At 55.6% G+C, this 14355-nt stretch overlaps 1 protein-coding gene across 3 annotated transcripts in view; it reads right to left on the bottom strand.

The window, feature by feature from the left end:
* Positions 1-1543: 1543 nt before the first annotated feature.
* The window catches only part of PRPF6 (pre-mRNA processing factor 6), a 49478-nt gene continuing 36666 nt past the window's right edge, over positions 1544-14355 (bottom strand). For 2 of the 3 annotated variants that reach the window (XM_012440546.3, XM_012440545.2), the window contains exons 13-21: positions 12367-12488; positions 10608-10746; positions 9193-9312; positions 8740-8916; positions 8174-8307; positions 7340-7431; positions 5090-5204; positions 2524-2650; positions 1544-1809 (exon numbers count right to left, since the gene is read on the bottom strand). In XM_012440546.3, coding sequence (XP_012295969.1) covers positions 1657-1809; positions 2524-2650; positions 5090-5204; positions 7340-7431; positions 8174-8307; positions 8740-8916; positions 9193-9312; positions 10608-10746; positions 12367-12488 — 1179 coding nt within the window. In that variant the 3' untranslated portion in view covers positions 1544-1656. Of the gene's footprint in view, positions 1810-2523; positions 2651-5089; positions 5205-5660; positions 5786-7339; positions 7432-8173; positions 8308-8739; positions 8917-9192; positions 9313-10607; positions 10747-12366; positions 12489-14355 lie in introns of those variants that run through there. The other variant, XM_064382615.1, reaches the window with a different exon arrangement.

Genomic DNA, 14355 nt, shown 5'->3' with positions numbered 1-14355 from the left:
CATGGACGGCGCAGGCGCCCTGGAACTCTCCGAGGGCCCTGCAGGAAGCCTCCCCTGAACGTGGCCGGACACGTGCTTTTCTGTGTGGCCCCTCAGTGCCCACCCGGCATTGGCCATGCTCAGCTCCAAGGTCAGAGAAGTGCCAAGAAGCCAGGCCTTCCCTCCTGGCTTCCCCTAGGCCTTGTTTCCACATCTGTGAAGAGCCAGGCTGGCTTACAGACTCCAAAAAGCCGCAGGACCCTCTTCATCTTCAGAGTAAATTCTGAAGGCTCCCTCGTTCCTCCATCTCTCCAGGAGACATCAACGGAAACTCCTTCCCGAGTTCCAACGAAAACCCTCATGGAGCTCCAGCAGCTGCTCCTCAGGATGGGGCGGGGAAGGACTTCCACAATCCAACAATTTGAGCTGGACCCCAGGCTGCCTGCCCGGCAGAGACCAACCAGCAGTTCCTGACCCCACGCAGGGGTGGCAGGTCCCCTGCCCTGGACTGGCCGTGTCCTCGAGGTCCCCAGAACCAGAGAGAAGGGGGACCCACACCCACATTCTGGCCTAGCAGGACCACCCCATGTGCAGACAGGGCTCCCCCACCCCAGCCATTCTCACTCGTCAGGAGCAGGGCGGGCAGACCACCAGGCCGAGCACAGGCCCCATGTGCAGGAGGGCAGAGCTGTGGGTCAGGGCCTGGCCACCACAGACTCTGTCACTGGCACCGCAGGACAAGGTGGGACCCTCGGGGCTCCCCTCTCACAGGGAATGTCCAGGGACAGCTGCTCTCCAGCAGCCTTCTCGGCCCACGTGACAGCAGCCTCCTCCTCCCCGGCAGGCCTGAGCGACTCTCCCCCCACAGCCTCTGGGCCAGCCATGACCTCCAGCCAGATGTCTCCAGCCCCCGCCTACACAAAAGAGCCAGCTGGCTCCCAACTGAATGCGCACACAGGATCCAGGCCTGAGGAAGTCCTTCATCCTCACACAGCTAAGGCTGAAAAGAAGCCATGTCTCCCAGGTAATACAACTTTCAGTTACAAGTGCTTTAGGGGTTTAACTGCTAATGATAAATTAGCAAAAATAAACTCACCTCCAAAAGTAAGAACACCTCTTATTGGTGACACTGCCATTCAACACGTGCCTGAGGGGCCTGGGAGGCAGCGTGGAGGCGCCCTGGGCAGAGCTGACCTCTGCTGTTCGCACTTGAGACCACAGGGAGGCCCCAGCTGTCCCCTGACCAAAACCCTTGCAGGCGGCTGCCAGGCTCCTGTGAGCACCTTGGCCTGCACACAGCTCGGTCCCCACTGTCTCCAGCTGTCCGCACACGTGGCTTTCACCCGGAACATCTGCACCCCACCACCTTCTCCACAGTCTCGGGGAACCCTGGCACCTCCAGCGTCTCCTCTGTGAGACACCAGCTGTCTACAAGAGGCTTCTGCCCAAGCAAGGGCGATCCCAACACCCCAGGACAGCATGGGACAGGCCAGGACAGGCCCAACGGGGGCAGCGGAAGCAGAAGCCAGGGAAGAGCCCCAGAGAAAACCAGCAGGCCGCCCGCTCTGACACAAGACATAAAAACTTTTAATGGAAGATGATAATGAAGGACACCGCCCGGAGCCCTCCACACGCCCTCCCCCCGCAGCCCAAGCCCTGTCCATGGAGACCGGCCAATCAGAAGGTGTTCTTGATGCGGCCGGCCACCAGCCTAAGGACCTCCCCGATCTTCTTCTGCCAGTTGGCGATGTCCTTGGACACGGCGCACCACAGCTCCCCGTGCCGAGGCTCTGCGCTCTCACAGCGCTTCCTCACCTCCTCCTGCTGCTCCTGGTGGGACCACAGGGCACTTGAGGCAAAGGCCCTCCCAGGCCACTCCCCACCTGCCCCCGGGCAGACCTGGCTCTGGCAGTACCGACCCCAACTGGCGGGCGAGGGGGCACAGGCCCTGCACCAGAGGGCAAAGCTCTTCCAGGTATGTTCCTCAAAGGAGCCCCTCCTGAGGAGCATGGACTCCCAATTCTGTGTCACGCACAAGTGCTCACGTCTGCCTTCTCCAAACAAGGAGTCAGGCTTCACATGGGCTGGCACCACTTTCCAGGGAGGACCAGGACAGCCTGCCTGCCCTCCAGCACAGCAGCTCTCACAATGCCTGGCTCCAGGGGGGGAAGTGGGAGCAGAGGGAGCTGCTGTCAAGGCTCTACCAGAAAGCCACCCCCAGGCTCAGCCCCAAGAGAAAGGCCAACTCCATTCCCATTCCTAAGGTGAGCGCAGTCTCCAGCCAACAAATGACTCAGTAAAATGCGCCAGCAGACAGGCCACTCCAAGGGACTGGGCACCTCAATTCCAGGGTGTGGGGCTGTGAGGCTATAACCAGAAAATGGATGTAGAGGCAGAGACTGCCTCGTGAGGAGGTGTGGAGGACTCCGTGCCCCACCCACCCTGTCTATCCTCCCAACCCGGGCAGAGTCACGCTGGCCTTGGCCACCTCCTAGAGCCCCCAGGGCTGGCAGAACTCCCCGCCACAGTCCCAGAAGGCCTCACCTCAGTGCCATGCTGCAGCTCAAACTTGTAGAAGAAGGCCCAGGCATCCCCCAGGTCCGAGTCGATCTTCACAGTGCGGTGGAACCACTCCCTGGCCTTGGTGATCTTCCGCTCACTCCAAAACAGCCTGTTCCGGAAGACGGGTGGGAACCCAGAGTGAGTGGCTGCAGGAGGGTGCCCTGGGCAGGGGAAGGGCTCCAGGGCCATCGGCCTCATTGCTGACACGGCGGCCCACTCAGGAAGGCCCGAGGAGCAGGGCCTGGGCTGATCAGGAAATTACCCCAGATCATTAACTTGAAGCCGTCCTTCATGGGTCTAACCAAATTCTTTCTTTTTTTGTTTAGAGACGGAGCCTCGCTCTGTCACCAGGCTGGAGTGCAGTGGCATGATCTCGGTTCACTGGAACCTCTGCCTTTCGGGTTCAAGTGATTCTCCTGCCTCAGCCTCCTGAGTAGCTGGGACTACAGGTGCCACCACGCCCGGCTCATTTCTGTATTTTTAGTAGAGACGGGGTTGCATCATGTTGGCCAGATTGGTCTCGAATTTCTGACTTCGTGATCCACCCGCCTTGGCCTCTCCAAGTGCTGGGATTGCAGGTGTGAGCCGCCGCGCCTGGCTCAAGTTGTTTCTTAAAACAAAAAATTCACACAGAGAAAGATCTTCAAAATCCTTAAAATCACGGTCAAATATCAGGAAATGAAACTCACCCTGACAAGTAACTAAATATGAGGGTAAGTTACGCAGTTTCAGCTCCTCCCTGAGACACCTGCTGGATCATCCTGCCCCACCTGGCCTCCAGCAACAACCCCAGTGGGCACTGGGAACGTGGGCTCGGGGCAGCGCCAGGGCCTGGGCCTGCAGCCGACAGCCCTCACACCACCGTGCCTGCCAGACACACGAACACCTGAAAACCAGGCCCGAAAAGGTCCACGTTGGACTATTAAGAGGCCAGGTGAGAATGTACATGGCACCCCCACCCGCTGCTACAGAAAGGACGGCGGGAGCTGGCTGCTGGGCGTGCTGGCAGGCCTGGGACCCTGCGCTGCTGCCACCTTCTCCTCGGGGTCACCTCCCCCGGAGCCAGAGGCATCACAGTCAAGAGCCAACATGAGGAACCCTCCACTCCAGGCAGCTGTTTGGGTTCGTCTCAGTTGCCAAACGGAATAATTTCACACTCTGATAACCTGATTGTTTTTTAAGCCTTGTGGTATTCTTAATTGCCTGGTGTTAGATAAACTGTGATTTAAAGAACACAAACCCAGATAGCAGACACACAGAACACTGGCTTGGGAATAGCAAGGAGTGACTTATTTACTTTAGCAAAGCCTTTTATAGGGTTTTATGGCTTCCCTATCAGAGTGTCACCCAGAAGTCACTCTGGGAGGTGGACGCACAGGGCAGGAGCACCAGGCAGACACAAGCCTCCCCGTGGGAAATCTTTCTCATCTGTCAGGGGCCTACGGGCAGGGGAGAAGGTGCCCCACAGGCAGCAATGCGGGGCAGCACCCAGACCTCTGGAGACCAATCACCACTGCCAGCCAGCACTGGGGAGAAGGGATGGAGAGGACCAAGAGCCGGTACTAGCAGGCCGCTCTCTGCATGACCCGTGGCAGGGCAGGTGGAAGGGAAGTCGGGCACATGAGCTGCTGGAGTCAGACACACCACCTCTGCCAGGTGAGCCGACATCCCCAGCTGCAGCCTCAGAAGCCCAGGGTTCTTCCAAGAACTCCTTCACCCCCACACGGTCACTTCCCAGCCTCCCGGCCCACACTCAGGCCCAGCTCCTTCTCGGGCTGTCCTCCTCTTTCTAGAAGGAAGCAGAGACTCTGTGGGTCAGGATGGTCCTGAGCTGCCCACTGTGCCCACACCTGGCAGGCCTTTGCCCACGTACACAGAGTCTGCACGCTCTGCACCACGCCACATGCTGCTGCCTGTAAGGTTCAAGAGTGGCGTCCCCAGAGAGTCTCCGACCCAGCACACCAGTGTGACCCACATGGTATGAGGTCACTCCTTTATACCATGTCTCCTGAGACAGCCTCCAGAAAACAAATCAGGCTCAAATCCCCAGCTCTGGATTATTTACGGGGTCACAGAGCTGAAAGTGATTTCTTGCCCCAACATAAAGCCTCTTGTCCAAAGGGGCTTTGCTTACCACTTAAATTCTATGTGAACATCAGCAAATCTATCTTGTAACCCAGGCCTGTGCAGGCATAAACTAAAAAATTGCAGAGACAAAGAGAGCAGCCTCCTAGAAAAAGCTGGAACAGAGGAAGGGCTGAACCACACCCAGGGGATCCCTGGGGGTGGGGAGAGAGAGGGAGAGACTGGCTGGTCCTCCCCAGGGCTTTGGGGCAGACGCCAGGTGATGCAGCAGCACCCTCAGGCTTGTCTCTGCCAGGAAAGGCGCCTGCCCCAGACCACAGCAGAAGCGACAGCAGCCGAGGATTGGGGGAGCCCACCTTGCTGCTGGGCATCTTTACGATGACCGGGGAGAGGCAGACAGACACTGGAAAAAGAGCCCCTCAGGACCCTGAGGTTCAGGAATCCTGTAGGACGTCCCACTCACTTGGCCACGGCCAGGAGCACGTGAGGGTCATGCTCACACTTCTTCAGGGCGTCCACGCTCTTGGTCTTCCTTTGGGGCCTCGCCTCCAGGAAGATGGCCTCAGACCACAGGATACCTGAAATTCAGAAACAAAGATCGGCATGCCAGCCTCTTGCCTCTGGTTCCAGAAAGGTGCCCAATCTATAGAGATTCTACCTGGGGACATCCTCAGACCATGGTGGGGGCCCCCCACACACTGCTGGCAGAACTTGTGCGAGGAGAACCATGAAGGATGAGCGCTCCAGCCCACCCAAACCCACGGCAGCCCCGAGGGCACAGAAGGGACCCCCTGCTGGGGGAGACTGGGATGGAAACGTTGACACCCTTTAAGCTCCTACTGACTCAACAATTTCACATTTAAGAATTTATAATGGCCGGGCACGGTGGCTCACGTGTGTAATCCCAGCACTTTGGGAGGCCAAGGAGGGTGGATCACCTGAAGTCAGGAGTTCGAGACCAGCTTGACCAATGTGGTGAAACCCGTCTCTACTAATAATGCAAAAATTAGCCGGGTGTGGTGGCACACACCTGTAATCCCAGCTGAAACTCAGGAGGATAAGGCAGGAAGAGAATCACTTGAACCCGGGAGGCGGAGGCTGCAGTGCGCCAAGATGGAGCCATTGCACTCTAGCCCAGGCGACAAGAGCAAAACTCCATCTCAAAAAAAAAAAAAAAAAAGAACGTATCATAACAAAACCACCAGAAATGTTTGTAAAGATTCATACAGAAAGACAGGCACCTCAGGCCGGGCGTGGTGGCTCACACCTGTAATCCCAGCACTTTGGGAGGCCGAGGCAGGTGGATCACGAGGTCAAGAGATCGAGACCATCCTGGTCAACATGGTGAAACCCCGTCTCTACTAAAAATACAAAAAATTAGCTGGGCACGGTGGCATGTGCCTGTAATCCCAGCTACTCGGGAGGCTGAGGCAGGAGAATTGCCTGAACCCAGGAGGCGGAGGTTGCGGTGAGCCGAGATCGCGCCATTGCACTCCAGCCTGGGTAACAAGAGCGAAACTCCGTCTCAAAAAAAAAAAGAAAGAAAGAAAGATAGTCACCTCAAAGCAGTATCAGATTAAAAATTGGAGAAAATCTAAATGTCCAATAATCGGTCAACAGGTGAGCAGCATATTTAACATGTCCAAACAATTACAGAATGCCACTAAAAACTAACATTCTTGAAGATTCGACCAGAATAAAAAATTCTCACTAACTGTTTAGCTTGAAGAAAAGGTACAAAACTGAATGTACAGCATGACTTTAGTCTTGTGCAAGACACAAGCTGTAACTCACAAGCTAACAGCAGCAGGCCTGCGGCTGGCTTCCATTCCCTTCTTACATCGACTGAACACGCATTACTTGACATAAAATGATAAAATTTAAAAATATTTTATTTTTAAATTATTTATTAAATAAATTTAATACATTTAGTATTATAAAATAATTTCTTTTTTTTTTTTTTTGAGACGGAGTTTCGTTCTTGTTACCCAGGCTGGAGTGCAATGGCGTGATCTCAGCTCACCGCAACCTCCACCTCTTCGGTTCAGGCAATTCTTCTGCCTCAGCCTCCCAAGTAGCTGGGATTACAGGCGTGCGCCGTGTCCAGCTAATTTTTGGATTTTTAGTAGAGACGGGGTTTCACCATGTTGACCAGGATGGTCTCGATCTCTTGACCTTGTGATCCACCCGCCTTGGCCTCCCAAAGTGCTGGGATTACAGGCTTGAGCCACTGCGCCCGGCCCTATAAAATAATTTCTTAAAAAATTTTTTTTGAGATGGAGTCTCACTCTGTTGTCCAGGCTGGAGTACAGTGGTGCAATCTCAGCTCACTGCAACCTCTGCCTTCAGGGCTCAAGCAATTCTCCTGCCTCAGCCTCTGGAGTAGCTGGGATTACAGGCACACACCACCATGCCCAGCTCATTTTTGTATTTTAGTAGAGACGGGGTTTCATCATGTTGGCCAGGCTGGTCTCGAACTCCTGACCTCAGGTCATCAGCCCACCTCAGCCTCCCAAAGTGCTGGGATTACAGGCGTGAGTCAGCCCACCCGGCCTCATTAAAATGTTTTAATGGCCAAGTACAGGTGAAACTTTTGACTGAAATGATTCACACAAACAAAACATTTTAGTACAGTCTGTCTGAAGCTCGAATCCCCACTCCCTCAGGAGGTGCCAGCCCTCCTAAACATGAGAAGCAGGAAGCACCCACTTACCGGAGTTAGGGCACTCCTGCAGCGCCTTGGCCATGAGCGTGTTTGCGATGTTCTTCAGCCCCGCCCGGTACTCCAGCCGCACAGACTCCAACCTGGGGAGACAGGCCCCGGGAGGTCCCACAGCCATCTACCAACAGCGTACATTCTGGGAGCTTCTGGGAAGTCCCGTCTGAAAGGGCTCTCGACCCAGTCACAGCAGCAAAAACTCCATTCCCTGCATAGCAGAGTTCATCCACCAGAGAAGCAAGGCACTGGTGCCCACATCCCTGCCAGTGCCACCAGCAAGCGCCCCAAGGCAAGACCTCAGATCCTGACACTGTCCAGATGCAGGTGAGGGCATCCAGAACAATCAAAACCAAGCTGGGAGAGCCAGGGCCGCCCGAGGCACCCGGGAGCTGCCCGTCTGCAGCAGTGCCCCTGCAGTGCTCCAGCCCTGTCACCCTGAGCTGGATGCTGCACCTCCATGAACAGAGCCTGCACCTGGCAGACTCCTGCCCACCTCCAGGGCCCTCCAGCCACCTCCTCTATGGAGTCAGCATTCTGGGATCCATGCTTCCTGCGCCCCAGCCATCATTAACCCCTCTCTCCCCCAGGCCCCTCCATCAGAGCACAAATTAAACTGCATCAAACCATCTAGAGGCCTGTCACAGTACATAGGCTGGACTCTCCCAAGGCAGGGACCATGACTTTTCATGGCCAGCACCTACCGCCCCCCAAGCTCCTGAGCCTGGAAACACCGCCCAAGCAACTCCACACACGCAGCTGGGTAAGGACGGCCACCTGATGGGTGAGCTGTGCCAAGCGCCCAGGCTGCCTAGACCCACCAGGACTCACCACAGTCCAGGGTTCTTTGGGTTCTTCAGACGAGACTTTTCCAGAATGGCCCGTGCTCGAGTAAGCTGCCCTATCTTCTCCTCCAGCCGAGACAGCAGCAGCCACAGGGCTGTGGAGTGGGGACACTTCTTCAACTGCAGCCAACAAGTAAGAGAGCAGCTCAGGTGGTGCCTGTGAAGAACTGGGACACAGCCACGCCCAGCTTCTCATCTGCAGTGGCTGAGCAAGTGCCTCAGGGCGGCCTGTGTCCACGGAAAAACACCCTCCATGCTCTCTGCGTTTGTGGGTTCACAGGTGTGCAGCGGTGCTATGTACCTGTGCACACAGGTGTGTAGACACCAGCCTTTACTTCAGGTGTGCCACACTCTGCACCGCTGAGGGCAGGTGTGCAGCTTTGCACGGGACAGTGAAGGGACCAGGGTTTGGGTTCTGAGTCCGCAGGTCCATCAGCTTAACTCCCCAGCCCTCCACTTCTCCTTGGAGGTGAAGGGCCATGACCCTGCACCAGGGGCTGAGTTCTGTGAGCGCCGGGTCAGCGGCAGCCCCGGGTGCAGGCAGAGACGTACCCCCTGGTTGTAAGCCTCCCGCGCCTTCTCCATCAGCTCCTTCTGCTCCTCGATCTGCCCCTTCATCATCCACAGCTTGGGGAAGTCCTCATAGTGCCTCAGGGCCTCCTCACACAGGTCCTGCGCTGCCTTGATGTTGTCCTGCACCCACTCCAGCTTCACAGACTTCATGAACACCTGTGGGGCAGACACGCGTGGTCACGCGGGGCACGTGCTTCACGTTACACTCATCCTCGACTCAACACCGCTACCTGCAGGACTGTGTGTACTTTTGTAAGATTTCATAGGCCGTTTGTGTACACAAATGGTGGGGATAAATATATGTTTTAAATTCACATCACAAAGACGAGCGTGTGCCGAGGCCTAGTCTGCCTGCTGTCATCTCACTCCCACCACCGCCCAAGCGCACGACGCACCCGACAGCCCATCCCGGCCCCGCCTGCCCCCGCGCACCCGGGCGGTGGGGGCGCTGCTTCGCGCCTTGGCCAGCAGCCTCCGGGCCCGCTCGTACTCGTCGTTCTCAGACTCCAGCTTCACGGCCGCCAGCCAGATCTCCTCGCTGTTGGGGTTGGCCTAGAGGGCAGGTACAGCAACGTCAAGAGGGCTCAGAACACAGGACCGGAGCTCAGTCACGTTAATCAAAAGCGAGCAGGCAGGAGGGACCCAGCCAGGCCCGGCTCCGCTGCAGGGTTAGTCCGGTCCAAGACCTTCCCAGGGAGACAACAGAGCAGACTCCAGCCCGAGAATCCAGACTCACCTGGAACACAGGCCCGTGTTCACTCTGGTTCGGTGGAGAGGCCTCCAAAGCACTCAAGCAAGCGGTCAGGGGAGTGGGTGCAGGGCCATCTTACCCAGGATCCACCCACACCCTCTCAAAGCCCCCGAATGGGTCACACATCTTATACCGGTAGACCCACCACACCCAACCTCCCTCCTTCCCCTGAGCTTGGTGAAAGGAAGCCAGCTGTCCTGTCCTTGTGAGTCCATGTGGGCAGGACAGAGAACCCCCTGTGTGCCGCTGACATGTGGAGAAGGCACCCACAGGTCGAGGAGGCTTACACAGCCAGAGTCCAGTGGACACCCAGGCTCTGCCCTCAAAGCCTCTCCGGGGCTGGTGCTCAGACTAACCCTAATCAGCATAGCCGCCCACTGACCACGCAAGATGACCACGTCACAGACCAGAAAAGCAGCCCCAAAATGATGGGCAAGGAAAGCCACCTGACAGGCAGCAGACAGCGGGCAGACGGAGCGGACGCTGCAGTTACTCACAGAGTGATGCCATCTCAGACAGGCAGCCGAGAGCAAAAGGTTCAACCCAGGCCAGTCCCCTCTCCTGGTGTTTGCTCAGGGAAGGGCACACTCTATGATGTTAGCCTGAGCCACAGTAACAAACTGACATTTGTAGCATTCTATAGTTTATTAAAAAGTATGCTGCAAAACCATTTGACTAACACCATGTCGTCATAAAGTAACAGGGTGTCATACGTGACAATAAAAACAACGTGCTTAAAAAAACCCACAGGCCTCATGGCAACCAGGCACCCTCAGGCCTGGCTCAGTGAGGCTGTCTGCATGCGTCCACTCACGTAAGGGTGCCCTCAGCCCCTGTGTGACCCCGTGCTCTATGTTCTGAAACACTGAGCCCGTGGTCACACTGGGCAGGGAGACCAAGAGGTAAGAACCTGCCAGTTGGGCTGCCTTCCTGCTCCTCTCAGGCCCCTTCACGGCCCCGCTCCTGGAGGGGACTCCAGGGAATCCCAGCCACAACACGTGCCACGTCGAGTGGAGGATTCTTTCAGGCCCCAGCTGGCACCCAGGTCAGCTCCTGTGTGCACAAGCCCCTCACCGCTCAGGCGACCCTCACCCACCTGGAAGGCCAGAGCCAGGATGCTCCTTGCCGCAGGCACATCCCCTGCCAGCCACTTGGACTTGGCGCCCATGAGCCACAACACCTCCGCTTTGGGGCAGTGGGCCACAGCCCTCTGCAGGAGTGCTTCCAGGGACTCCCTGCAAGACAGAGGCCACGGGCACCAGAGTCAGGGCCATAAACCAGAACACACATCACACTCAGCCATGGCATGGGCGCCAGAAAGACAGTTACTGCTCCAAAGTTCGATGCTATAAATGATTGACCAGATTTTACGATGGGGAGAGTGTGGGGAAATCTTTCCTCTCAATAAAGGTTCTAAAATAAACTACTGAAAAGGATTCTACAAAGCAATGCATTGTTTAAGTAGCAGAGCTGGAGAGAGGAACTTCACAAGAGACCCTTTTACAGCCGTGTGTCCTGGAGGCAGCAGTAAGTTCCGTCTGTGACAGGGGAGGCTTTTCATCTCGAGCCACAGAGCACAAGCACACCCGGACCCACCGATAAAGATTATGATCCCAGGTGGACTCTGCTGGCATCCAAAAGAACGACCTCGTAGGAAGAAAGTGATTTTAGGTCGTTATCGAGCAAAACCACCAGCCCTGGGTATCAGGCCTGACGCCCCTGGACTCTCACGCGGCCCACGACCCACAGTCACATCATCTTGCACCAATGACCCCTCTGGGCCTCAGTGAGCGCAAGAGCACGACAGAGTAAGCACACACAATCACACTGTGTGGAGAAGGGCCGGCCAAGCAACCGTGCTCCCCGAGGACCAGCTCCCCAGTACTGCTGCCTCCCCTCATCCCCGCGAGCCTGCACTGAGGGAGAAGGCAGGGCAGCAGGAGGGCACTGCCCACTGCGCCCAGGGGGAGACGGCGGCAGTTCATCCAGGCTGACACCTCAGCCCACACCCGGCACCGCCCTGTTCTTCCCTTCCACAGAGGGGCACCATGAGAGCCTTTCAAAACATCTCCAAACACTCCGAAACACCAGACCAACTGGTGGGTGTGTGAGAGGGCCAGGGCTTCAGGGGACACACAGAAAGACACCCTGAAGACACTGAGATTCGATAACACCAGAAAAGGAAAGCAGCAAGGGCTCCACTTTCTCAGCTGTAGTCCCAGTGGAACCAGCAGGGCCTGTCCCCACCCAGCACAGGGAGCATCACCGAGGACCTGGGCGAGGACGGACGGAGGGTACGTGGGGACGCCAGCCCAGTGCCCTTGAGAGCTGCCCATTTAAAACGATAAACTGCAACGCCTAATTTAATCAGCCTCATCCTCTGGTTTGTCAGCCAATAGAGCAGACCTGAAAAGTTTTTTCAATTAAAGAGTCAAAGAGAATTGTGGAGCACCTCCTCTAAGCACACACACAGTCAAAACCCAAAGCCTGAGCCCGGATGCTGCCCCTCCCACCGCTGCAACCAGTGCTCAGGCATGAGCCACACAGGCTCCAGCCTCAAGCCTGTATACACCCTGGCCACTCCCCAGGCTACAGGACACTCGGCAGGATGGGCCTCCTGGATTCCTTGGTTTCTTCACTATACAGCAGTAACAGTCCTATCCCAGAAGGGGCTATAAACATGGATGCAGTTGCAAACTCCCAAGTGCCATTAAAACCCTTGTCGCCACCAGAGGACCAGACCTCCAATGGGCACGATACTGGATGTGCAGAGATGTGAGGGTTAAATTCAGGCCTACATAAACGGAGGTGGAGGTTTCATTAGCACACTGGGGCGGGCAGGCCCCTCCACATACCGAGTGCCATGGTTCTTCTCAAAGTACGCGGCACGCAGCCACACACTCTTCTTGCTGGGGAACACTTGCAGGGCATAGGCGTAGATGGCGCGTGCACACTCCAGGGCATTGTGGGCCACACACTAGAGCAGAGAGACAGACGTGAGAATGGGCAGCCCAGCACCGGCCACAGAGCAAGTGGCATGACGCCCTCCCCAGCTTCATACAATTCTCAATGATGGTATCTGCTAGAAGATGTACGACAGCGTTTTATCTCATCAGAACCACAATCCAGGCCGGACGCAGTGGCTCACGCATATAATCCCAGCACACTGGGAGGCCAAGGAAGGCAGATCATCTGAAGACGGGAGTTTGAGACCAGCCCGGCCAACATGGTAAAACCCTATCTGTGCTAAAAATACAAAACCTAGCCGAGTGTGGTGGCAAGTACCTGTAATCCCAGCTATTCGGGATTCTAAGGCAGGAGATTTACTAGTATCTGGGAGGTAGAGGTTGTAGGGAGCCAAGATCATGCCACTGCCCAATCCAGGACCAGGAAACCACTCTGGGCACAGAAAACACTGTAGTTCTTACTCCAGAATTACAAGTACTTTGAAAAACAGCTATGCTTACTCCAGTGTACGTGAAAGAGACAAACCAGAGGATGAGGACAAGAACACTGAAAAAGGAACACGTGGGGCTGCCTGCTGGTCTCTTGGCCTGCAAGAGGTGCACAAGCTGCAGGTGACGGAGGTGTGCACACATGCTCGCGCACACACACACACAGCTGTGGCTGAGGCATATGCGCGCGCGCACACACACACACACACAGAGCTGTGGCAGAGGCATATGCACACACACACAGCTGTGGCCGAGGCATATGCATGCACACACACACACACAGGGCTGTGGCCGAGGCATATGCATGCACACACACACACAGGGCTGTGGCCGAGGCATATGCACACACACACACACAGCTATAGCCGAGGGATATGCACACACATACACACACACACACAGCTATGGCTGAGACATATGCACACACACACACGGCTATGGCTGACATATGCACACACACACACACACAGGGCTGTGGCCAAGATATATGCACACATGCACACACACACAGCTGTGGCCGAGGCATATGCACACACACACACACAGGGCTGTGGCCGAGACATGCACACATGCACACACACACACACACAAAGAGCTGTGGCCAAGGCATACGCACACGTGCACACATGCACACACACACGGCTGTGGCCAAGGCATACGTTCGTGTGCAGGCACACACACACACGCTGTAACTGCAGATCACACATATTGGTTTCTTTTTTAAAAATTAGGTATAGTTGCCAAGTGCAGTGGCACACGCCTGTAATCTCAGCACCTTGGGAGGCCGAGGCAGGCAGATCTCGAGGTCAAGAGATCGAGACCATCCTGGTCAAGATGGTGAAACCCTGTCTCTAGTAAAAAATATGAAAATTAGCTGGGCGTGGTGGCACATGCCTGTAGTCTCAGCTACTCGGGAGGCTGAGGCAGGAGAATCACTTGAACCCGGGAGGCGGAGGTTGCAGTGAGCCGAAGACTGTGCCACTGCACTCTAGCCTGGTGACAGAGTGAGACTCTGTCTCAAAAAAAAAAAAAGAAAAAGAAAAAGAACGACATGTGTATCACACGGACAATGCCAGGATCCCAAGGACCAAAGGAGGCCAATGCAGATGGAAGTGAACACACACAGATGAAGGAGAAAGTGAAGCTCTTCATTACTACAGAATTCCAACTGATAAAATGTAGGAGAAACTTCACAACATCACTATGTGCGCGTGACCACGCACAGTGACACACCTGTAATACTATACATTTTGGGAGGCTGAGGTGTGATCACTTGAGGCCAGGAGTACGAGACCAGCCTGGACAACACAGTGAGACACTGTTTCTACCAAAAAAAATTTTAATGTATAAAAAAAGATTTTTAAAAATCATCATTTAGCAAACACCACA

This window comes from Aotus nancymaae, unplaced genomic scaffold (assembly GCF_030222135.1).
Source record: "Aotus nancymaae isolate 86718 unplaced genomic scaffold, 86718_ANA_hifiasm-v0.15.2.pri h1tg000029l, whole genome shotgun sequence".
NCBI lineage: Eukaryota > Metazoa > Chordata > Mammalia > Primates > Aotidae > Aotus > Aotus nancymaae.
The sequence above is the reverse complement of the archived record's forward strand: the minus strand, read 5'-3'. Positions and strand labels throughout refer to the sequence as shown.